General features: G+C 37.6%; 1 protein-coding gene across 1 annotated transcript in view; it reads left to right on the top strand.

Annotated features, from left to right (window-relative positions):
* Positions 1-27,088, top strand: part of LOC140240344 (E3 ubiquitin-protein ligase COP1-like) — a 57,337-nt gene that overhangs the window by 18,045 nt on the left and 12,204 nt on the right. Inside the window, exons 2-9 of the mRNA XM_072320108.1 lie at positions 862-921; positions 2,299-2,396; positions 6,489-6,553; positions 7,567-7,683; positions 8,523-8,591; positions 12,352-12,456; positions 24,766-24,818; positions 25,793-25,868. Coding sequence (XP_072176209.1) covers positions 862-921; positions 2,299-2,396; positions 6,489-6,553; positions 7,567-7,683; positions 8,523-8,591; positions 12,352-12,456; positions 24,766-24,818; positions 25,793-25,868 — 643 coding nt within the window. The remainder of the gene's footprint in view (positions 1-861; positions 922-2,298; positions 2,397-6,488; positions 6,554-7,566; positions 7,684-8,522; positions 8,592-12,351; positions 12,457-24,765; positions 24,819-25,792; positions 25,869-27,088) is intronic.

The raw sequence follows: 27,088 nt of genomic DNA, 5'->3' as shown, positions 1-27,088 counted from the left end.
CTCTAAAGGTTGAATGGACTTAGCCAAGTTGTTACCTTGAGGTTTGACAGGTGGACTGAAATTTTCTTGAAATGAAATACAAACTGCACTGCATGTTAGTGAAATGTATGACAAGAATGCGCTGTACTTGTATGCTTCATCCATCAAAGTTAAAATCAGATACTGTATACACTGAATATTTTGTGAGGTTTTTATTTTCGCAAATTTCGTGAGTCAGGTGCTATTCGCAAAATTAAAGACACACAAAATAATGACTCTGATCCCGATATGAACATGACACACATATCCACATTTCTCCATTCAGTCCAGTACTCACCAATTACAAATTTAACCACTCGCAAAATCGTCGTGAAGTCCCGATTCGTGAAAATTTAGACTCGCTAAATATATGGCATATACAGTATTATAATGTAGGCCTACAATATGTGTAAAGAAGTACTTCGCTTCTATAAGTATTGGAAAGCTGCATGGACTTTTTATATATTCAGTACAAATGTCATGAGCTGTCATGGTTTGATTTAATATGGTTTTATCATTCATACTCTGCTGGTGATCCGGTGGATTGAGTGGATCCCTGATTGGACTTTTAGGGTAGATCTGGCAAATAAAAAATGGCAGTCATCATGAGCTGAATTTCTGTTCTGTGCAAACCATTTGTATGTGGGTAAATAATTCAGTGTACCGGTACCTGGTATACAGTGTATGTTCAAAGTACTTTGGTATTAAATGGCACTGTACTTGTAGTAGAGCTCTATAATGTACTGTGTAATGCATCATTAGAGCCTTGCTTAGGACTACAGTACTCCTTTTTCTAAGAGATGTTAACAAATCACCACTTTCTCCCGGTCTGTTCTGTTGCAGCCCCATTTGTTTTGAGGTGATAGAGGAGGCACATATGACACGGTGTGGACACAGCTTCTGGTAAGATATCAGTCAGTATCATTTTTGGTTTAGTAATGCTACTAATTGATTTTCAGCTTCTTCTTTCTTTCTTTTTTTCTTTGTGGAATGAATGTCGTGAGCCAGAATTTTTTCTTCATTATTGCCAAGGGGAAATCCAGTAATGTCTTTAAATTGTGAAGTGGTATTTGCTTTTTATTTTGTTAGCAACTTGAAGTGAACCATTGCTTCTCTATTTCATATCCTGAATATACCTGCTCACTATATCGCGTCAGGGAGTTGTGTCTTGTTCTCTGTCTATTTTGCATTCCCTGTCTACTCGATAACATCTTATCAATTTGCAGTCCTTGCTTGGCACAGAACCCACGCAGGTGGGTGACCCACGCACGTCCTCTGATATCACACTTGTATAATGAAGTTGCTCAAATCGCACAATGCTCCGCCTGGGTAGAGAAAAAGGTAGACATTAGTTTGTGTGAAAATGGAGGTTAGGCTGAAGGCTTCACAAGATAACAGTGGCCTGGGAAGCAGACACAATCTAGCTACTCCTATTAGGCTACCAGACTTACACAAATGGCCAAGGATGGCCTTGGAAGAGAAGATGAAGTACCACAAACCATTTAATGGCCTTTGTACACGTTCATAGAATATCTAGTCCAATACCTTTGCCTCTGGAAGAATGAGCATGGTAGAATCTGTTTGCTTGTTTTTGTGTTTTTGTTGTTTTTGAGGTGTAAAATATGCAGTGGCAAAAGACCAGCCTGGCAATAGAAAGCAGAGAAAACTGTAGTTGAATAAAAATGCACTTATTTTGTAGTTAACCAAGCATAAGGAAGTTATAGGCCCCTACCACTTATTTATGTTTTGTATATTCACAGGCAGTTGTTGATGTAGGATGCAAAAGGATGGGAAAAGAGCATTGGTATTAAATGAATCAAGTGTACATTTTAGCAGAGCTGTACAGGGTACCATTTAGTATTGCAATCAGTAATCTAATAACAAGGTAAAAGAAATTAAATTGAGTCATCCATGATACAAAGTTCTGTACATTGGCCTTGCACACACACACACAGACACACACAGACACAGACACACACGCACACACACACACATGAATAACAGTCCTCAATATATCTTTATTATTTCATTGTATTCAAACTTTTACATTAATCACATCATGGCTGAATCTTATGATGGACTGTCATAGTGTTACATTATTTCTTCATGCCATTTGTGCAAACTGTCCACAAACGTCCATTCATTATAAATTCTTGTTTTATGGTCATGTCAGTGTCTTACCTACTCAAGAAGTTATCTTCATTTTTGTTTTGTCATGATTGTTATTACCTTTGGTGTTTTGCTTCAAGACTGTTTATTCATGCCCCTCTCATTTTTCAGCCGGAGATGTATACTACGCAGCTTGGAGATGAGTAATAGATGTCCGAAGTGCAATTTTGTAATTGAGAAGACAGACCAAATATTCCCGAATGTCACCTGTAAGTAGCCCGTGGAGTTCTTGTCCACTTCGTGTATAAATCATTAGAATTGTAGTTTGGTGATTTAACAACAAATTGTGTGCTTGAATTCATGCTGTGAAATACAGTGCAAAGAATGTTTTTACTCTCAAGATTCAATTTCTGCATGTGTGTGCATTTATTACATGTAGCATTCAACAGATTGCGACATGTATTTCCAATGGCACATTTATACATGTAGCGGGTATTTGTTGTGCAATTAAACATGATTTTAGTTTACTGTAGTTATTACAGTAAAATCAGACCTAAAATTCTACAAAGCTTCATTAACATTGAACATGAAACAGTTACAGAACTTTCAAGTTTCCAGTATATTTACCAAATAGAATGGTTGTATGCTGTATATACAGTTGTATGTCTATAAAGTATAAAATATTGTAGCTGAGGTAGATCAACATACAACTTTCCTTTGTTCTATGCATAGATCTCAAACAGACTAGACGACATCACCTCATGTAGTTTGCTATACATTTTTTAGTGTTCGCAAGCATATATTTGGTTGACAACAGTGTAAAACTGTAACATTCGACAACTATCTTATTTTAGGTCCAATTTGATGTAACCTCTACAATATCTGCCAACTGTACTATTCAAGTCTACAACATTTAAATGCTAAATAATTGGATTGCACTAAATTACCGGTATGTAACACCAGAATGAGGGATTTTTCCAATGCTACATACATGTAACTAGTAGTAAGTAATTTTGATAGGATTTGTGCTGTGAACACCCCAAAGTAATCTGTAATGTGATTATGTGAATTCACTAGAATCCCTCATTTCTTGTGTACACAGAAAGCCAAGATAAAATTTGTGATATTTGTAAATAAAACATTGTGATATTTGATATGCTTGTTTATATTCTAAGCAAAGTCATAAAACATAATGACTTGTAGAAAAGGAATAAAGTGATGAATCTGATGACATGTTATGCAATTTTTTTTTTAAGACGAAATGAAAACAAGAGAAATGTACTGAAATATTGCATTAAATTATCATTACAACCACACTGCCAAGACTACAAAGTTTTCATAAAATGCAGTAATATATAGTCTGTATTGTGTGCAGACTGTGGAATGGTTGAACTTTGTATAAAGGCTTTATACATACGAGTGTCTAAATTTGTAAGTGTTATTTTTCACTCTTTTCAGCTCAGTTCATGGCATTACCAATACATAAAAGTGTTCCCCTTTCGGGAGCATTCTCTTGTCGTTCCTCTTCTAATGTTTGATTTTACAATTTAAAGAAGAGTCCATGGCAAGCTCTACCTCTCAAAAAAGAGAGAATAGGGTGACAAGAACCTTCAGACTCAGTAGCATACCTATTGTTTTCTGGTAGCAGAACCTACACAGTTACCACAGCAAACTCACTGAAGTAAGACAGAATCCAAGGAAACCTTTTATTCCTCTTTCTCTACCCCTTCTCTCTTTCTGTGTCGCTGTCTTCTCTTTTGTCCATTCGCACCCCTGGGGAAAAGAAAAGAGGCTTATGTGTGGATTACTGTCATTCCCTCAGTAGGTTCACTATATAGTGCTTATTTTGCATCAATCAAGTCTTCTCTATCTGCTGGTATCATACAATCATACCCTTTTCTCAATCTGCTTCTACATAATGTCCATTTCTACTCTACTGTGGTCAAACAATATGTATGAAAACTATTATCTCAAGATAAATATACCTTTAGTCATGAGGTTTATTACATGTAGACACCGGAACTTGATATTGACAAGAAAGAAAGAAGGGGGAGGGAGACTTTCAATGAATCAATCAGGTACCATTTAGCCAGACCTTTTGTTCTTTGGTTGTGTTGTGTGTTGTTGTTGTTGTTGTTGTTTTTGTTGCCGTTGTCGTTGTTGTTGCTGCCATCGTTGTCGTCGATGTATGTTAAATTGCAGACGTCCATGCCCCCATTTTCTCAGTGCTAATAAAGTGTACTTTATGTACATGTAGGCCTACTGTGTATTCATGGGGATGGTACAGTATTGGAGGAGATGAGAATTGGGCTTTTAACTTTTTTGCGAGATACCAAGAAAACACACAAGTGTATGAAATAGTACAGAGCATACCATTTTAAGAGGAATTCAAACTTTATTTGATGAAAATCGGGTTTGGAATGGCTGAAACATCCAAAAACAAAGTAAAACAAAGCGATTGTAATAAAACGTGGGTCCCACATTTTATTAGGAACGCTCTGTTTTGGATATCTCAGCCATTTCAAAACCAATTTTCATCAAATAAATGTTGAATTTCTCATGGAATTACATGCTGAGTTCATATTACATAAGAGGTTTCTTATTATCTCACCAAAAAATGTTAGAAACCTGAAGTTATGTCTCAACCAACACTACAGTATATGATCCTTTAATAACCATCGCGCAGGGGCTGAGGAGCCACACCAATACAGTTTGGCTTTGTTTATAGCTCATACAATGTAGTTGCAGGCCTGGTGTGGGTAAGAGGTGGACCAGGTATTGCTCTCATGTGGTATGCATGAGAGGCATCACATGCTCATTGAAAAACATGAATAGGAGGCCCAAAATGCTGAGCATGTGACCTGACATTTTGACATCTCCAGCCAAGGCCTTTGTTGTTGTTGTTTTTGCATCATACCTTCCAATCATCCCTGGCATGCAGTGGGACCTTGTGGGAAGCTATTTTTTTTTTTCTTTTATTACTGCTGTTGAAAGTAAGATTTAAATCAGTTGAAGTAAATAATAGCTTCATTCAATATCATGTACTGAATTATTGTATGGCTTTGCGAAGAAAGCCCAAATTGTACATCATTTAATACACAGCAAAAAAGTATCTGAAATATACACTGATGATACTTCCTCTAAACTATAAGTGTTGAAACATGTGCATGTTTGATAACGAAATTATCAGAAAACACGGAAGCTGTGAAAATTAAATGTACAATGTATTCAGTGTAATAATATTTTTTTTTAGAAATTGCATCACAAGTCAGTGAAAAACTGTAGTATGTGCAGACATATCAGACACAGTGAGCTTGTTACACTTTAATTAAAGTATAAAGGAACAGGTCATGCATGTTGTACACTGTACTACTCCATGTACATGTTCCATATATACATGTACATGTACTTGTGACTAAAATTACTGTCTGTAGTTGATGAGTATGGAGAATGAAACCCATATGTAAATTCAGGGAGTGCAGCAATGTTTAAATAGTGTCCGACCGTATTTCAATAGTGAATTGTGAGGGAAGTCGGACAAAGTCATACTGTCATCACTACATTGGAAAGACTACTGTGCATGGTAGATGGCAGACAATTTCTCATGAATCCTTTCCATTATTTATGGTTTTTCCAGGTAAATGGCACTTGTATTTATTTTGGTTAAGAAGTTGTTGTTTTCTTCTTGTCAGGCAGATCACGATGTGTAAAGTATCCGAGTTATCTGTTTGCTTGTGGATTACCAAAATATATGTGCTGACTTAAAGGGATCGCATAGTTTTGGTTGAGACCTAATTTCAGATTTCTAACATAATCTAAGTGAGATAATGAAAAACCTCTTATGAAATATAAAAGAGCATGTAATTCTATGAAGAATTCAACGTTTATTTGATGAAAATTGGTTTTGAAATGGCTGAGATATCCAAAAAAGAGCGATTCTCATAAAGTGTGGGACCCACACTTTATTACGATCGCTTTGTTTTTCTTTGTTTTTGGATGTTTCAGTAATTCCAAACCCGATTTTCATAAAATAAACTTTGAATTCCTCTTAAAATGGTATGCTCTGTACTATATCATAAATGTTATCTTGGTATCTCGCAAAAAGTTACAAGCCCAATTCTCAGCTCCACCAATACTGTACTATCCCTTTAAAGCAAAAGTTTCTGTTATGTAAGAGACAAAAATCATATCAGGAAAAAGAAGAAAGTGAGTACTGTGACATAATCATTCATCTGTTGTAGACGGCATACATACATGTAATGTTGTATTTCACAATGATGTTCCCCCTTTAAAAAAAAAAAACAAAAAAGATTCCTTTTTTTTTAATGCCATTCATCACACACTTTGTTGTATTTTTACAGTGAATGAACTCATACTCAAATACAGACAGAGGATAGATGAAAAGCGGTTAAAGATTGGTCTGCAGGTATGTCCACTTTTCCTCTGTCTCATGTTCATCAGGTTCGATTGCATTTCAGTTGGCACACAGTAGCACAGACCTGCAGAAGATGTTGTACACAACCAGGTGCAAAATCAGCTGAATGACTGGAAGGGCACTGCCTTTGTGTTTGTTGTCTAGTTTCTATGGAAACAGTTGTGCAAAGTCATAATGCAAAACATGACAAACAAAACAAGCCAGCTTTTAAATGAAAAAATATTGGCAGTTAAATGTTGCACCAAGCTCCTGACATATACAATTGTATATCAACTAGACAGAGATCACAAAATCAAAAATTGAGCAATTTTAGAGTTTTTATCTAGGATTGTATAATTTATCAATGTGAGTAGAAATTGCATTTATATATGATTAAAGGATATAACATATCTTTGTTTTTGTTTGTATGTAATTTAGTACAACATTGTGCCACTATATAGTACTATCATACCTCTAGGGTGCAATGATTTTATCATACCTCTGGGGTGCAATAATTTCTCCAGGGTATCACTAAAATTGATGTTACATTGCCATTATTGCAATGGTGGATCATGCCTTAAAATATTACATAATAATGTGAAAACAGTAAACGAGATTTAGTGGGATAACAGTTGGGCTTCATAATGTCTTTATTTATACTCACAAAATTAAAGCATTCTCAAGAATAATAAAGTCTTACAGTTCCCACAAAACTAATGTCTACAGGTACTTTCTTCAGATCCACTGAGCCTGAAACTCTGTTCATAAAATGTTTGTTACACTTAAGGGAAAAGCCACATTCTCAGTTGAAAGACGCTCAGCTAAGAAATGCATGTCTAATTATCACTTTAATTCTATGAAATGTTGCTATTCTTGCCACTCTCTGTATTCTTTGTAAAAGGTATTTTTAAAAAAATGCATTTTGAGATTATCTCTATCAAATATTTATAGTTATTTGTATGGACTGTGAAAGAAAAAATGATAATGATTATCCCCCTTTGTCCTTGGATTTGCTGATCTTCCAGACAGCAGGCCCCACCCCAGATGTGCAAGAATTTATTCAGGATCAGGAGAAATGGGACCTGGCAGAAGTGAACCTCATGTTAGAAGTACTCATCAGCAAGAAGCGAAAGCTAGAAATGGTAGGTCCCCCGCCCCATCATCTTTTCTCTGATCTCTCATGTACATCGGCCGTAATATCATGACTATTTGCATTTGATTGTTTCTTTCTTTCTCCTTCTTTTCTTTCTTTATTCAACATATTCATTGGGTAGTTATCTGTTGAGTTGCCATTTATATCATTGTTCCATGCAGTGATAAGACTATTTAATGGGTGATAGTGTACATGTACCTCTGAGAGAGTTTGCTATCGGCAAGATTTGCCAGAAAAAACATCTAATAACATTTATTTTGATGCAGCTTGGTTTTGTAATGTTACATTTTTGTTTGTTTTGGTGCTATAGAAGAAGGTACTTTCAGGATAGCTAGACTTGAAAACATCCTATGAATTCTGTTTATACAAGTAAAAAACAAAACAAAACAAAGTGAGGATTGAAAAGTCTTCATGTGTATAGCCTATCTCTTATACCTCAGGACCTAGATTATTAGTGGCCATACCATAATATGAATAGACAGGGCCTCGGGGTTGTTTGTCATTAATGCCTTATTCACATGAAAAAAGCAATCATATACTACATTACAGCAAAACTTTGACTAGATTTTACAGATTTAGATGACGTTAGGAAGCAAGAAAAGTGTGAAGAAAATATATGTGTGTCATTCTTTGCACATCAATGATTTCAAGCTTTGCAAAACTGTGAATACATATTTGCATCCATACTGTAATATGTTTGAGCACTGTTTGCTAGAATGTCATACTGATTAACCGAGATGGAACAAGATGTACTAATGTAGCAAAAAAAAAAAAAAATGAAGAATACATACATGAATGAGTCTTTATTCATTCCCTGCATCTTTTCAGGACAATCAGGTAGCGCAGATCCAAATTCTAAAGGACTTCCTCGATGAAGCTAAACGGAAAAAGCAAGAGGTAAGCATATGATTAAAACACTCCAAAGCCAGAGTATGTATGAGTTTGATATGTACATGTTACGATGTATACATGTATTTAAATGAACCAACAGAAGGAAAGATTCAGAGATTATAGGTGAACCAAACTTGTAAAGATTTGAAGGATGTACACTGTATTTTATCCTCTCTGCAGAAGTGTTGATGACTAAAATCTTTTTAAGTCATGTGAAATTTCATACGGTGTGACTTTCTTACTGAAAGTCCAATTTCTACCACTCTGATTGTCTGAATTTACTATCTGTTTGATGCTACAAAAGTCACCTCAAAGCTGGAATGGGATTGCACTTTATGCTTCTCTATGTCCAGTGTCTGGGAATGGGTTGTTGACCATCACCATTGACCTTGCTGGTGGGCACCCAATGATGTGAGCAGGTCATCCATTGTTGGTCACCTCAAAATGGGAGGCTGGCTCAGTAGATCTTCCCTTTGATATTCGAGGAAAAATGGAATGAATTGTGTGAACCTTGTGAAATATTATGATTGTAAATTGAATTTTGTGATTTATTTTTTCCAGAGAAGATATCTTATACAGGTGTATTAAGTTACAGTCGAATTGCCAAAGGCACATTGTAAATGAGTCTAGACCATTTGGTATGCTTTACTTACTGTCCACCGTTAGCCATTCAACAAGGTTCATGGTCAGAAGGGAAGGCTTTGGAGGTAGTTCACCAGGCGAAGAAAGAGGGCATCTATACTTGTCCTTCATTCTATCTGTAGTATTTACTTGTCTTCTTATCTGCTTATCAATGTTTCCTGATTGATACTTCAGAAGCACATGGAATGCCAAGGAGCCCTACCTGAAGAAATTATCTAAGAAATCCATCTCTAGGGCATACGTGGATTTAATAACACTGTCCTCTTTTTGTCCTCACATTAAGGGAATGTAGTTCAAACTGTCATCTTTTTGTCACCCATGTAGGGCACTAGCGTGATTTCATGTAGTTTTTCAAGTGTACATTTGATGATGTTGTGATTCCATACAGCGTACTAATTAGATTCAGTATATTCCCCCCCCCCCCCCACTGCTAATACCATTTCAAGACAGACCAGTTTGTGAAAGAATAAGACATATACATGATTTCTTTTATCATTAGGGACTTTTCCTCTCAGAAAGTATGTTTTTTCTTCCACCAGACACACTGTAATTGATTCCCTTTTGTCAGGATAATTCTTGTTGAAAAAAAAAAGTCAGACAGTTTGATATTGTTGTAAGGAAGGTCCTATTCAATCCAAGATAGTGGAGGGTTTGTGATCTCATAGCGAAATTGCAGGATTTTTACCTGTAGGAAAATGATGGGGTGGGGTGCAAGTAGGTGGCGTGGAAGAAACGGGAGGGCAATAACCATACTGTACAACAGGGCTCCACACTAACACTTATTTTCGATGGCCCAAAAGCAAACATCCGACCTTTTTTGGTGGCCCGATCAGGCTACCAAATTCTTCATTTCCTAGATTTTGGTAGCCCGACTTGCGTTTTTGGTGGCCCCGGGCCACCGGGCCACCGTTAGTGTCGAGCCCTGTGTACAAAGTTCAGGGATTTCAGGTAGTCAGATGTAAATTGCAAACGTGGATACAAGAATTATTTATGTAGCATTGTTGTTACTACCCTTTTCAAGGTTTTTCAACTTTAAGTCAGATTCCTTGACCACTACCCTATCAACTGCCTCTTACTTAAAGATGATATAGGAACAGATCATATTCATTGTAATAATGTCCAGATCATATTCATATCATGATATGGACAAAATTTCTCTGTATATTGTATGCTAGGGCTACTGTTATGTTGATATTTTTGTGCAGTTAATTTTTACGCCGAGTGGCTCCAAAACATATTAGCGGATTCTTAAATTTGCTCTACACAATTGTGCTCCCATTTAAAATGTACAGAGAAAATTGTTGAGATATCTGAACGGGATTTAGAATTCACGCTTGCCAAAAGTAATACGAAATTAATGTACCATGAAAATTTCTGTGTCTACAGTAGACATGTCGCCATGCATGAATGGTACTTGCACACTGCATGTGTTTGCATCATATGTTTCATATTCTGTTTTATTAGTGTTTATTATGCCTCCGCCACGAAGTGGTGCCGGAGGCATTATGTTTTCGGGTTGTCCGTCCGTCCGTCCTTCCGTCCGTCCGTCAGTAATGAATTTTGTGGACAGCGAACTAAAAAACCTTTTGAGGTATCCTAAAGAAACTTAGCATGTACATTTGTATGTGTATTAGGGGGTGAAGTTGTGCCTTTCAACTTTTGGGTGCACATGCTCAAGGTCAAAGGTCAAAGGTCAAAAGTCAAGGTCAAATGCTTAAAATTTCACTATTTCTCCCATATCTATGCAATGCCTAAAGATATTTTCTTGAAACGTAGTGTATACGTGTATTACCCAATTAAGATTCTCTGGTGAAAGTTTGGGGTCATGAGGTCAAAGGTCAAAAGGTCAAGTAAAATGTTAAAATTTCACTTTTTTCTCTGTATCTTGGAAATTGTTCAAGGTATCTTCATGGAACATAGTATATATGCATGTACTGACTGGCAGTGGTTATCTAGGGAATTGGGGTTCATGGGGTCAAAGGTCAAGGGCAATACTTCAAAATTTTACTATTTTCCTTATATTTATGCAATGCCAGCAGGATTTTTTTCTTTAAACTTGATGTATGCATGTATAACCCAATAGAGATTCTCTGGTTTGTTTGGGGTTTTTTGCCAAGAAGGTCAAAGATCAAGTGAAAGTGCTGAACTTACTTCTTTCTCCATATCTCGGAAGTGGCTCAAGTTATCTTGAAACTTGGTACATATGATGTTCTGCCTGACAGTGATTCTCTTATAAATCAAAGGTCAGATGAAAATGATAACAATTTACTGTTCAATACAGAAATTGCACTTTTTCTCCATACCTTGAAAATTACTCGGTGCATAAACTTATGAAAGGGTCAAAGTCAAGTTAAAGTTCTTTAATCCCCAAATGCATGCTCTCCTATTCATCCAATTAAACATAGGTCAAGGAAGGTGAACATTCAATACATTTGTGTCAAACATGTCATTTTGATATTTTGCCAATTTTGTGAAAATGTAATCACACATTGTCCACATGTACTATAGACCTATTAGGAGAATCATGCATTATGGCGGAGGCATACCAGTCGCCATAGCGACATTTCTAGTTTGAATCTATATTGATGTTTGGACAGACCGTGGACCACCACAGCCAAAGAGTAGCATTTCTGCATTTCTGTGCTGCCAGTGCGAGAGTCAAGCCTTGTCATAACTGTCAAAGTTACACATAGGGAATTGATGAAAAATTTCGTTTTAAGCCACTGACAGCCAGATTTAGGGTAGTGCTGTTAACACTCCACAGCAGAAATCTGCCACAAGTATTAACGATACCCAGCTGCAGCCGGTCAGAGCAGTGGGAAACGAAAGGCGTCACACAGGGGCATCATCTGTGGCTGCCTCTGTACTTTGACAACCACGTCCACAAGACCGGCAGTCTGTTGTCTTTGATGTTGAGAGAGAGAGAGAGAAAAAACAAAACAAAACAAAACACGACAACAACAACTGAGGATCATCATTATTAAATATGTATGTCCACCCTGTTGCAGAGTGAAGTCATAGATGGACCCAACCAGGATGCACCACGTATGACGTACCTGTGTTTACTGCATGATGCGTTACTTGCAACTTTCATGAATGTGTTCCTCTCTTCTATACCCTCCAGCAACTCAGCGAGCTGACGTCACAAATGAAGCTCCTCGAAGACGACCTGAAGAGGATAGAAGAGAGGATGAAAAAACAGAGGCATGCGTATAATGCCATGATGTCGGTAAGTCCACCAGTGCAAGCGTTCTGTTTGCTTGGAGGGTTGCTACAAGTTTGTGGAATTAATTTGCAAATGCCACTCGTGTATTGCAGCAATTATGTACTGTAAAAGTGGAAATTTTCGCGGTGTTGAAATTTTCGCGCATTTCGCGCAATCAGAAACTAGCGCGAAAATAAAAACACGCGAATATTTTTGCTTGCCATACGTTCCTGTGCGTGATGTCTTGATTCCGCGGAATTAAAAACACGCGAAACTCTTCTGACCCGGCCTAGCGCGAAAACTTAGTCGCGCGAAAATATCCACTTTTACAGTACTTGCCCAAATGTACTTTGATATTTTGTTGTTGACTTGATCCTGATTTTAGTTCACATCTGTTGCTAGTCTCGAGAAGTTCTGGGGTTGGCAGCAGATGATAAAAGTATACATTTTGACACAAAATTCTGTGCATATATTTCTAGTGTAAAGTCACATAAACTTATTCAGAAACACCAATTTGAAGTACCATATGAAAGCAGTTATTGTTATTATTTTTTTGATTATTATTATTGATCTTATTATTATTATTATTAAGCGTGTGACACATGCATGCACACTGCATTCATATTTCTATTGTGAAGATAAAATACAGGTATGCTTTATGACTATTAATGAAAGCTATTTCTCTCAGAACTCTTTGTGTAGAAAAAGACCCATTAAATTTATGCAATAGTGGAAGAACAACTTCTCTCAACTGATTTTTTTACCTTCATGAAATTCACAGGATTTACACTGTAAGTAGAGTTAATATACAGGTTTTCAAAGAATGTAGTGAGCCTAATTAGGATTTTTTTTTTTAAAAGAAAGAAGAACTTTCCTTGTTTGCATGATCAATAATTTACTATGCTGCTAATAGCTCTACAATGTGCTTATCCTCCCTATTTCAGTATGCTGGACGGTGCTTGATAACCTGTAAATGTTTCTTCCGTATGACACAGGAATAGGGGATTGTTTTTATTGTTTTAGGACAAAATCTCATACAGGCTATACGTGTAAGTGCAGGGCACCTATTTGGTTACAGAGTGTCAACTACTACTACTTGCAGCACACTTGCAGTCGAATTTCTCATTTGCAGTCCCATTTCTCTCTGAAGTGAAAAATCACATGGTGTTGTTGATTTTCACATTTTCTTGAATTATGTTAGTACTAGTAGAATCTGCACAAAGTGTGGTAGAACAATCAAATGGAGGAACAGAACAGGCTCACTACCAGTATCTATACATGGACCAGCTATTTTCTTTCTTCAATATGACACTACACATTGTCCAGGACAATGATATTCCTGCCATCTGATATCGTGATTATTATTCTGAGTGTGTTGTCATTACGCATACACCTCAAGAGGATGCAGTGATGTTACAGGTATATTGTACATGTACAGTATAGTGCTATTTAGGTAGTCTGAGACGAGAGACAGTATATTGCATATGAGTGCCCCTACAATAGCCTGTACAGATGTTCTTGTTCTGTATATGTTGCACTATAATGTTTGTTTGTTGGTTTGTTGTTGTTTGTTTGTTTTTTGCCTTAACCCATTACCCACAGAAATTTGTAGGTTCTGTACAAAGTCTGACAGAAATCTTGTAGAGGAAGGCTGTAATAACAGTTGCTTTGATTTTGATACTCATGTAATGGTGGAACAGTTGTGAAAATTCAGCGCGAGCTGTCTGGGACTCATTTCTTGAAAAGAAATCAAGGCAAATTTTGCCTTGTGCATGAATGTGACTTGTGACCCAGAGGTTTGAAGATGCTTACATTTCGGGTTTCAGGTCAGGTCGGCTATTTAAAGGGAGGCTGTAAAGTCTACCATTGATAAAAATGCAAAGAACTGCCGTTTGTGAAGTCAAGAAACTGATGCTCTCTGATAAATGCCTGTGTGCATTGACCCTGGCATTAGTATCTCACAGATATTGTAAATGTAGACTATAGATATTGAAACCACATATCAGTCGCAGAAGCAAAACTGGCGTGTAGGCTACTGTAAAACGAGGAGTGTTTGCGTGCATTTTAATTTCACGAATTTCGCAAAATTTAAATGCATGCAAAAGTTCTTTTCTACACGATATGCATTGAATGTTAGAGGCAACTGGCAAAAATTTCTTGCCGTGAAAAAGGTCTTCGCCTCCAATTCGCAAAAATTTCATTTCACGAAAATATCTTGTTTGACAGTATCATCTTTTCCTCACATTTTCATCTACTTGGACTGTCATTTATTGCTAAAGATATGATATAGCTTGTTTGTCTTCTTCATGACACTTGATTATCTGTGTTTCTTTAATGTAGAAAAGCTACGTTTGCTCAGTGTTCTCAAAATCTGGCATTTACAAGGAGAAATTAGCCTCAGGCCAACACCTTTAATATCAAAGTCACTAGCACTTTTATCTGCAATATACAATGGACATTTGGGCCAGGGCCATGTTCTCTTTAGGAGAACACGTCCCATTTGTATTCATTTTGGTTTAAAGAAAGGGAAGTGCCCGTTCTATTCATTTTGGTTGGTTGTTGGGCAGTCACTTTGCATTTTGGTTGCACTTGCCCATTGTACTAGGGGCGAGTACAATTTCCATCAGGTAAAGCAATTTTGGAGAATATAGGGAAAACAAGGTGAAAGAAATAAAGAATGCACCTAGAGGCAAAGGGGACGGCAAAAATAATTTGCAAAGAGCAGAATACATTGAATACTCCAAACACATCATTGTGTTTCACAGCCATTAATTTCTGACACTTGGCATATTTTTATCAGCCAGTACAGTGTACATGAAGATACTTGCATGTCATACCCAAAGTAGGTAAATACTTATCTGAGTAGCTCGCTTTAAATTGACTGATGATAGTCAAGACTTGGTCTTGCAGAGTATGAAGATAAATGTCACCCTCAAGTGTGCATGTACACACTTATGCCAAGTCATTTTGAGAGTTTCTTATACACATATCGCTCAACTGTATTAAAATCCTAGTTCATAGGTCTATGCATGTGCTAGCAGTAGATATGGGAAATTTTCCCTTACTGTATTGTGAGAAGATCAATCCTGGCAATTGTTTTCTTCTTCTTTTTTCAGTCTCCTATTTTTTTCCCCTCCACTCCACATTATGAGCTAGGGAAATTTAGCTCAGTCTCAGTGTTGTGGACTGTTAGAGTGATGTAGTAAATTCAGATGTATAGCAAAACATACAAAGACATTACTCATTCAATTTTAGGTACACATTGCAGTTAGTGTCCAGAATTTTCATGGAAAAGCACGCTTTGTTTTGTTCTGTTGGGTTGTTTGTTTGTTTTTTTTTCAAGGATGAAAATGATGTTAAAAATAAAAAATTCAGTGCTCATCCAGTGTTTTCCAACTGATGTCTGAGAATGAGATCATGCATAGAGCACTAATTTTCAGTGATTTCTAATAATGCAGTAAAGAGGAACAAAAAGCAGTAAGTCAAAATGGTAATCATAATGCAGAGGTGAAATGGGGATTTTGGTTGCAAGCAGTCTTAGTGCCTTCTTAAAATTAAAATATCTTTGCTGAAATATAGTAGATTGTGTTTGTACCAAATCCCAAATCCGATTAATCAAAGCTGCAATATAAATCCTTTACTAAATGCCCTCAAAATGCTGGAGAGCAAAAAAAGCCAGCCAGCTAAAATTAAAACCCATGTGCTTAAGTGTATACCACATCTGCAGAGCACACCATATGGCCATATCATATGGCAAGCTTGAATCACTTTGAGAGAACAGATTAAAGGGGTTGATCTTTTTGTTTCTTTTTTTTTAATGCAGTAAATCCAGCACCAGCCCATGTGAATGTGTGCATTGATAGGATTCATGAATACAATACCTATCCCTGATACAGTGGAGCCTTTAGTCCACCCAATTTTCCCTTCTTTGGTATTTGAAAATGCTCAGTAACCCTAAATATAATACAATATGGATTTAAAAGTGAAGGGCATGTATGATAAACTAATCAACGGGGAAGGCAGTGTATATATCAGTGAATTGGCCCCGCTCACTGGATGGTTGAGTGGAGCAATCAACTTGGTCTAGATATCATTGTTTCAGTTAATGCTGTTTCTAGGGTATCATTTCATTTCCTGTCCTTATTGCTCTCTTTCTCTCTCTTCCCTGTCTTTCTCTCTCAGAGAGAGAGGGAGATAGAGGGAGATGTAAACGGGTTGCGTGTCTGCAGCTTTTATTTGAAAGGAGAAAGATAAAAGAGAGGAAGAAGATGTCGAGGAAATGCGGCATAGACGGTGGAAAACATAGCCAGCTAAAAACGTAGTGAGCGACGACGGTGAATGCGTCAAACTCTCTCTCTCGTGAATGTTGGTTTCCAGGATGTAGCTTCCACTCCCTTTCAATCCCTCCCCTGTTTTCCTTTGACTGGCGTTACTCGCTCAATGTCACAGCCTGCCCACGCTTGTCTATACAAAGTGGACAAAAAGCCCCCTCTTTGGTCACCGCAGCACTGAATCGACTGAAGATCCGCGGCAGGAAACGAAGAACAATGCCGATGTCGATGTGAGCGAGGGAAGAAAGAAAGATTACTGTGTCCTCGGTGACTACGAGAGCTGGCTACTTATATCCTGTGTTGTAAAATGAGGATGTCATGTGATTTTCTGTGCACATAAAGACTCAAGAAGCTCTTGCATGCACCTTGTTTATCAGCTTGTCCAGGTGTGTCTAATGTTACCATGTCTCATGAAATCCCTTGTGGTTAGATGATATCACAACATTTTCATTTTTTACTCTCAGCTTTGTCATTGTAACTCCAAATGCTCTTTCTAAGAGACAGTGGTTGTATGTAAGAACAGATCTTGCTTTGTGGCTGCAAATATACTTTGGGCATTAATAAGATACAAGTAGATTTATGGGCAGGTTGAAGCTATTTTAGTGTAGAAGTCCTTGCAAAACACAGAATCATTAATCCTGCTTAAAGGATGGTACAGTATTGGTGGAGGCAAGGATTAGGCTTTTAACTTTTTGTGAGATACAATTGTACCAAGAAACCACTTTATGTGAAGTAGTACAGAGCATACCATTCTAAAGACGTATTCAAAGTTTATATGATGAAAATCGGTTTTGGAATGGCTGAGACATCCAAAAACGAAGTAAAATAAAGCGATCATAATAAAAGGTAGGTCCCACCTTTTATTAGGATTGCTCTTTTTGCGTATCTCAGCCATTTCTAAACCAATTTTCATCAAGTAAATGTTGAATTCCTCTTGGAATTACACGCTCTTTCACATTTCATAAGAGCTTTCTCATTATCTCACCCCAAAATGTTAGAAACCTGAAGTTGGGTCTCAACCAAAACTATACGATCCCTTTAATTCTATTTAAATGAGAGGAGAATACTGTACTAGCTAGTAATGTTGATATGCCAGGCAAGTCTCAGGTTGGCGTCAAACGGTCATTAGCCTTGTGTCATAATGCCTCATGTTGCATGTAATTTTGTCATATTGTAAATTTAGTGCCATTGCTTACCATTTTTGTCAAACCAATTAACAGTCAGGAAAATGAGATAGTAACAGTTCCTGATGTCAAAAGACACAAAGAATACTGTCATACTGATATTAAATGTCAAAGTTTGTAGCTTACAGATTCACCAATCCCAGAATTTGCTTTCCACCCATTAGTCTCTTTCACCTCGTGAATTCAAGTTGAATGAACTCCCCATTAGATCACAGATGAGGTTGTCTTAAAGCACACAGCTGTAGTTGACCATTCCATTGCTTAATGTACACCACAGTTTGGCATTTAAAGTCAATTTGTAGAACTGTTTCTGTTTCTGTACTGACACATTTTTAGCCTTGATTTGGTATGATTTTAAATTTTAAATCAAAATGGAGCACAAAACAGAACTGCAGGACAATTTTACCCATACTCAGAGATACAGATGGTAAAGGCACACTGTTCAGCAATGATCCACTGTCGCTTTGAGTTAGGCATTTGCACACTGGCACCTGTTCCCCCAGCATGCATTGAACTTTGTGGGTGACTTTTTGGAATTGTCATTTACCTGGCGGGGCCCATTTCTTTTTTTTTTCTGTTCTTTTCTATGTTTTTTTCTTTTTTCTTTTTTGTCTCATTTTTTTTTTTTTTTTTTTTTTTTTTTTGGGGGGGGGGTCCTCAATTGTAAATGCTATTGCATCTGTTTCCTAAAAGTAAAGGTCTGATTGCATCCAATTTTATATCTTGATGAGAAGCCTCATCAGACAGGCATTGAGAATCAATGAGGGCACTACGCTGCTAGGCGGTGTCCCTCTCGGGAACTCTCCATTGTGCATCATATGAAACAGAAATGGGGCTGACGTTTATGTACAATATGTAGTGTTGAATTAAGCTGCGCACAGGGCAGACATACCACATCAAAATAATCCATTGTCAAAATTTATCTTTATCTTCACACAAAATTATGTGGACCCTTGACACTGAAGCCTAGTGGCATATGCCTGGAACACCCAAATGTACTTTTAGCTACCTTGGTAAAGAGAATGCTTTTCTTTTCTGTTCAATTCAAACATGATATCTGAATTTGATGCACATTTTTTTTTTTTTAATGTTCAGCCGACAAGAGGCATTCATAAAATGAAATTTCAGTGTTCTTGCTGGAGGACTTTCGCCATCTGATCAGATCTGATCTGCAGTGGCATCTCCTTCAAACCAATATGAAAGGGAGATGCTGCACACATCCAATGAGCAGTATGTCCCCCCCCCCCCCCCCCCAAAAAAAAAAAAAAAAAATACAATTGGATTTTTGCATTGATAACACCAAATATGATTAAATTGTCTAAATGCAACTTCAGGGTCTTAAAATACAACATCTTAGCTCCATTTTGCAGAAAACCCCATTCAGTTTGGTAAAGCGGTCACAGAGAAATGTGGATTAGTGTAAAGCATGTCATGGATCTGTTTCTTCCAAGTTTACCACTTGGGTGCTCTTGGAACTGCATATTATTCAATGTGTGAACACAATAGACAGAACTTGGAGGGAAGAGATTCCTGACATGCTCTACAAAATTCCTCATTTCTCTTTGACCACTGAAGCAAATGGAATGGGGTTTTCTGTAAGATATGGGCAATGAGTTATAGTTTCATACTCTGAAATTGTATTTGCATTGACTCGCTATTTCTTAAGTTATCACTGCGGAGGGTCCCGTTGTAATTTTGGGGGGGATATACGGTACCATCTAGTTCTACCACCAATATGCATTAGAATACACAGTGTCTTGTGTGTTTGGCATCAGCCACACAGAGAGCCTCGGCAATAGCAAGTTTTAAGGCCAAGCATGTGAAACTTGGGACATTCATTTCTAATGTCGGAGTAAAATTGAAGGAAATTCAAGGTAGGGCTTTTCTTGGCAAAGGATTTAGCAGGGCAGCCATAATTCATTAGAATGAGCAAAAGGGTTTGGAAGGGGGGGGGGTGATGGAGAGGTAAGGGAATTATAATGTCTGCTCATAGTTTAAAGCCACCTGGCACTCCTGGGCTATTCTGTCGACCTTTTGTACTCAAGGAAAACTTTCAATCATCCTATGTATATATCTATGTATGAAAAATTTACCTACTTGGTATTCATCCCCCCCCCCCCCCTCAAGCAGGGCATGGGATATGAGAGCAGATACAACAACCTCTTTTGTTTTACTAGTTTATAGTAGCAAGAAATTTCGTGATTTCTTGTATTTTCTTAAGGACAAAAATAGCAGCTAAATCACTGCAAATTTGTCAAAAATGGAGCTTGACGCAGCGAATGTTGAAGTAACAGTATTCGGGGTTTAAGGAAAGACCTGGAGTTGAAATACAGGTGGTGGATTGTTTAGATAAGAAGAAAAACAATGCATTGTATAAACATTAAAAACAAAACCCATGAGCTTTATTGGTCTCATGCAGCAGCATTGTATCACAAACAATTTCATTTTAATACACTTCGAGAACTATAAAACTTCAGTCTGCGAAGCATGAAATTGATGTGCATGCCATGATGATTAAAACAGTTTTGTGTTTGGCTTTGTGCACTGCCTGTGTCATGCTCAGGCCTTGCTCCTTGGAGTACTAATGTACTTGGAGCCAATTCATCATGCTGAATAGCGATTTTCAGTCCCGAATTGTTTCTCCACTACCTGGCACACTGTGGTGATTCATGCATTCCTTGGTCACGTTAACGCCTGTTGGTGCGTGGAGCTAGCAGAAATGTGGCTTTGCAAGGTTGCGTAGTTGTGCCAAGAGGGAATTTCCCCTTCCCCCACTGCCAGATGTCTGTTCTCCCCCTCTCCCTCTCCCTCTGCCCATTTTCCTTTTGCTCACAACTCTGGCCTGTCTGTCTGTCCGTCCGTCTGTCTGTCTGTCTGTCTGTCTTCGTCCCTTTCTCCCTCCCCTATCCCTCTTTCTGTTTGTTACAGCGAAAGCGCAAAGCTCATGTCCTTCACCCTCTACCCATCCCATAGCACCAAGAATTACGATTGTCTGAGACATCACTTTCATCATCCTGGTAGTCTTAAAATACAGTCCCCTACAATTGAGTGCTCATATAAGCAGGCTATGGTGTTGTATTAAAGTGGGGGTGTGTCCTCATGAGAGCACTGTTGAGGCTTACATTTAGTGTAAGAGTTACAATATGAAAATCAGATTTTTGAAATTCATGATATGTTTGCAATTATATACCACAATACAATTTAGGTAGAGGAACGACAGACACGAAACCGTCAAAAGTGCTCAAAGCATCTTCTTCAGTTACTCATGTTCATGCATAGCCACAGTTGTCAAAGGTATTTTTGTCAGTTTTGCGGTCCCATGATGTTGATGCATATTCCTAGAATCCTGGGTAATTTGTACAGAAAGAGCCAGGCATTGATGAGACATTTTCTTCTGGGAATTTAGTCTCAACTACATGTACCCTCATCATTAACCTGTTGAGGATGGACTGATTTAACTGCAACACTCATTTCCCATAGACACCTGCCCCAGTATTCTCGGGACTAGTCTCCAACGGGTTAAGGCCTATTTACAAGGACAGTTCACAAGGGGGCTAGCATCATGGGCTGCGTCACCGGAGCTTCAAGGGGAAGACTAGGTGGCTTCTTCATTTGCCACAGGAGGAAATTCCATCCCCCTTGTCCTGCTTTGTCTTCCATTAAGGGTGATTCAGTTTCCCGTCGTCAGATGTCATTTCTGGTGGGCCGTGGCATCTCTGGCAGAACGCATTGAACTCCTCCCCATAGCCCGTGTGATTTGTGCCCCCCCCCCCCCCCACCCCATCATAACCCCACCCCTCAACCCCCAACCCCCTTCCCCCACCCCAATTTCCTGGCCCAACTCCACCATGTCTTGTCCACCCATGGGGCATGAATGCATTCAGGCTCTTGTTCTCAAAAGGGACAACTCCCTTGTCTCATTGAGCACATGCTTATTAACACATTACAACATGGATGACATGGTGAATGATGTGCCTCAATTATACCACTCTGTCCCATGCATGAAAATAGTTCAAAGACCTTGTTTTCACCACTACGAGGCCATCACAACACACTGAACATTGCTGCTGCTGTCATGGAGAACTGGAGTCCTGTACATTGTAGTTCAGCTTTTTGCAAACCCACCAAATTTCTGCCAAATTTGATTTGAACACATTGTTGAAATTGAAATTGAAAAGTATTAAAATCTCAACTCAGTAGCAGGGGAATTGCAGTCGAAAAAAAAAAAAATGATAATAATCCTAGATTGCTCTACATTGTATTTTCTCTCTTTCTGTACATCTAGCTTTATTCCCACACCGAAAATTATTCCATCATTTCTCATCTAAATATCACATTCTGACAATGAACAGAATGTTAAAGGACAAGTTCACCTTCATAAACAGAAGGATTGAGAGAATGCAGCAATATTAGTAGAACACATCAGGGAAAGTTTGAGGAAAATTGGACAATCGATGCAAAAGTTATGAATTTTTAAAATTTTTGTGTTGGAACTGCTGGATGAGGAGACTACTAAGGTTCGTGATGTCATATGAGTACAACAGTATAAAGAAAATGTAAAGAAAATTCAACATATTTTCACTTTTTTCACATAATAAAAGAGCACTTGACTTGCCTCTTTCTAAAGGCAATGGGAATAATATTGCCCATAACATATGTCAGTATTAACGAGTCAAGAGAATATGTACTTTTTTCAAAAGATGAAATTTTGTGAAATTCTCTTTATATTTTCCTTATATTGTTGTACGCTGTGACATCATACACTGCAGTAGTCTTCTCATCAAGCGGTGACTGCACAAAGACTTCAAAAATTCATAACTTTTGAACAGATTGTCCGATTTTCCTCAAACTTTCAATGATATGTTCTACTTATATTGCTACATTCTCTCAATCCATATGTTAATGAAGGTGAACTTGTCCTTTAAGTGTAGGAAAGTGAGATATTAATTGTCTCATAAACATAAGGATTGAGAGAATGCAGCAATATTAGTAGAACACATCAGTGAAAGTTTGAGGAAAATTGGACAATCGATGCAAAAGTTATGAATTTTTAAAATTTTTGTGTTGGAACCGCTGGATGAGGAGACTACTAAGGCTCGTGATGTCATATGAGTACAACAGCATAAAGAAAATGTAAAGACAATTCAACATATTTTCACTTATTTCACATAATAAAAGAGCACTTGACTTGCCTCTTTCTAAAGGCAATGGGAATAATATTACCCATAACATATGTCAGTAACGAGTCAAGGGAATATGTACTTTTTTCAAAAGATGAAATTTTGTGAAATTCTCTTTATATTTTCCTTATATTGTTGTATGCATGTGACATCATACACTGCAGTAGTCTTCTCATCCAGCGGTGACTGCACAAAAACTTCAAAAATTCATAACTTTTGAATGGATTGTCCAATTTTCCTCAAACTTTAATAATAATAATAATAATAAGGTCTTATTTACCCAGGGTAGCCTCTTCAGTGTTGCCACTGCTCTACCAGAGGGCCCTGCTATTATTATTACCCTAGCGTTGCCAGGTACCCATTTATACACCTGGGTCGAGAGGGACATTGTGGGTAAAAACATCTTGTCCAAGGATGTAAGCACTGGGCGGGATTCGAACTCACGGTCCTCCGTTCGGGAGTCGGGAGTCTTATCCACTATGCCACAGCGATGATGTGTCCTACTAATATTGCTACATTCTCTCAACCCTTATGTTAAAGGGGCATTCCGGACGATTTTCATAATTTCACATCATGTAGTACATAAATCAACAGCTTCATGCATAGATTTGTAGAATTTATTGTGGTTCTTGAGCAGAAAAACAGTACTTTCAAAAACCTTAAACAAATTACACTGAACAAAGATGATGACATAGGAGCCTCACATATCTCAGAAATGTAGCAGTGTCATTCCATTACAATACCACATGCTTGCAAGCTCACCTGTGTGTAATCTATGCATGCCTTCTTCTTTTGTGCTGCTTCCTTGAGCCACATCTCATGCATTCTTATGGTGAGGCTGCCATGTCATCATCCTTGTTCATTGCAATTTGTTATAAACTTCGAAAACATTCTTATTTTTCATCCCAATCATTATAAATACTCAAACTCTGTACCCAGTATAACTAATTTATATATGTTCAAATGTAAAAATTTGAAAATCATCCGGAGGTCTCCTTTAATGAAGGTGAACTTGTCCTTTAAGTTACAACCTGTTACAACATGTTTCAGATACATGTGCATTTTCGCTAGTGCTCCAGTGGCTATAGATAATTTTTTTTTTTCTGCCCATGCAGTGATTTGCGTACAAGTGCCCATGCTTCTTTTATACACCAGTGAATGTGAATATGAAACATAATTGAGTGTTTTAAACATTGCAAAAATTAAGTGTTTGACTCCTTTGATAGTCAGTAAACAACTGTCAAATGCAGATTGTGTCTATTGGTGTTCTGGTTTTACCTGTCATATCTAAATAATGGAAAGTTCCAAACTCAGACAAATTTGGAGTGCATTATGTATCACAAAGTTTTCAGATTTTCTTGTACAAATTTCATCTCGCGAAGTATATTACATATATGGCAACTAATATCCAATGTAATTTCTTCCATCTCTACTGGGCTGCATGATTCAGTTATACCATATGATTGCATCTTTATTATTACTCGTAATTTTCCTTACAAATATCGAAGCTTGACTCCTGAATGCAAAGAATAGACTCTTTGTGCAGCTTGTGAATAATTAGATGTCATGCTGCTCTCATTGACATATTTCAATGCACTTTAGCTTGATGACTCTGGCTTTTTCTCTTTGAAACCCCAGGCCTTCCCAGTGAAAACGGTGAACAGCAACGACATCCTCCTGCCGTCCACAAGGTAAAGGATCATATCCATGCTCTTCATTGTGCTCTCTCTACCGCGGCCGTGAGTCATCCGGGCAGGATGCGATTTAACGCTCCTTGAGCATTCTATCAGAGGAGGGCGAGGGAAGTAAGAAGCGAGAGGGAAGGCCAGACCTGTGAAAGGGAGAGGGAATGAGGAGAGGATTTGGGGGGGGGGGGGGCATGGGAAAATGAGACCTCAGATGAAGGAGGAGTTTCGCTAAAACACAGGAGTTCAAGGAGAGGTGTGTGTGAGAACCCCTTTCAGACTGGGTAACTTTTGCACAGTGTGCCTGATAGTGAAAAGTGAATGCACAGATAAATTTGAGCAAAAAAAAAAAAAAAAAACCTCTTCAGAATTTAAATTCAAGTTTCATGAAGAATGTTTGGAATGGGAGACTCCCGTCTATATACATTGAATCAATGTTGAAATACAGATAAATTTGAATGTACAGCCCACTCCTGTGGGGAGGGGGTGCTACTCCTGCGTGGTTACATTTTAAGCTTTCGGCTTCCTTGCCTTTGAAAGGAGGAGCAGACTTTTTAATCAAAAGGTACATGTATGTCGTTGTGAAAATGGGAAGGAAAATGGATAGCAGTGCATGGTTTGCTTAAAACATGACTTAATTTTAGTGAGGATATTTGATAATTTTTAAAATTCATCATATATGGGACTCATGGACCACCTCAATAGTTGGTAGGGATATAGCATTGCCTGTTGCACATCTCTTTTCATTCTCTTTGTGATTGGCGCTAATTTCCCATAATTTCAGGAGGGATATTCAATTCATTCAATTGATTTTCTGCATACTTTGACAAGGTGTACTGAATTAGGTGTGCTGTATTAGGTGTACTGTGACCCCTTGTGATCACAGATATTATTATTTAGTGCGCCCTCTATAGGTAGTGAGAAAAATCTCTTTGGACGAGCCCAAGTTGATGTCAGTTTCTCTCTACTTCCTCCGCCAGTCACTCAGAGTCCTCATCCAAGGTGGAAGGAGCCAAGCCAGATGGGCCCCAGGAGGGTTTCAATGGTAGCAAGAATGTAAGTATCATAGCCTTTACTGCAAGAGCTGAAATTTTCGCTTTGGTTTTATTTTCCTAAATTTGGCATAAGTGCGCAAAACTAAAAACGTGCAAAAGCAATCACGTGCAAAAATTAGAAGAAAGAAAATTAAAATCAAGCCATACCAGTGCTGGATCTTGTGCAAGTAATGACTATTGCAAGTCTGGCATGCTGCCTTGGCCACTGCATAGCGATATTTGGGCATAGCAGCATGAATAGTACATGGTACTTCGAATGCAGAACACATTATTTGTCACTAGTACTTGTTTGTACAGGGAATATCCAGTTGAAAATATTTTATACTAGTATTGTAGCTTGGACTCATTTTTAATTATTTCATGAAAGGTGAGGTTACAATTACTAGACCCTCACAACCATGAAATTAACAACACACAAATTGTCCAACAAGTAGTCATTAGCCACAATATCTGTTTGCAAAAGTTTCAGCCTGTACGTTATTGAATAAGTGAATATACAGTGACAATTTGACACTATGACCCCTCAATCCTATCAATCTTTCTGATTCAATTGATTTTTTTTTTCAAAATCAAATAAATAAATCAAAGATATATTTAGTTTTGTTACAACTTGAATGTATTAAGACTAAATGAAACTTAAGCTAAACAGAACACAGAATGTCAACCAGAAACAGGTTTTAAAATATCTTGTTCCAGTATTTTACTCACTTTTCTCGCTGCAAGCGAATAAAACACATAATGGTATCGTCAGATGAGAACTCGCCATCGCGTTCTAAGATTTGAGAATAAATAAAAAATGAAACAATCAATTTTCAGAAGAAAAAAAAAATTAATTATTTAATCAAAAGTGGGTAAATTTATATCAAAGCATTGTTCTAAATATCGGATGAAATAGCGTCCTTGTGGTTTTGATATATTACATTTTAATGAAAATGAAAATAATTCAAAGTTGATACTATAATGTAGAGGAGGCCGAGCACTACAATGTGATACCAGCAACTCGATATCCTCCAAACTTGTGGTGATACCCTTCTGGTTCTCAGCCAATGGTGCATGTATGTACTTAGAATTATTACTTTAACTGAACATGTAGTTACTTCCCTATTAGGGTTGAAATGAAAAAAAAAAAAAAAAAAATAGGATAAATAATAAATAAACAAATAAATGAATGAATGAATAAATGAATGAATAAATGAATGAATAGATAAATGAAAAAAAGAT

The sequence above is a fragment of the Diadema setosum genome, chromosome 17, assembly GCF_964275005.1.
Source record: "Diadema setosum chromosome 17, eeDiaSeto1, whole genome shotgun sequence".
In the NCBI taxonomy this organism is placed as follows: Eukaryota; Metazoa; Echinodermata; class Echinoidea; order Diadematoida; family Diadematidae; genus Diadema; species Diadema setosum.
Note: the sequence above shows the minus strand (reverse complement) of the source record. Positions and strands in the feature narration are given on the sequence as shown.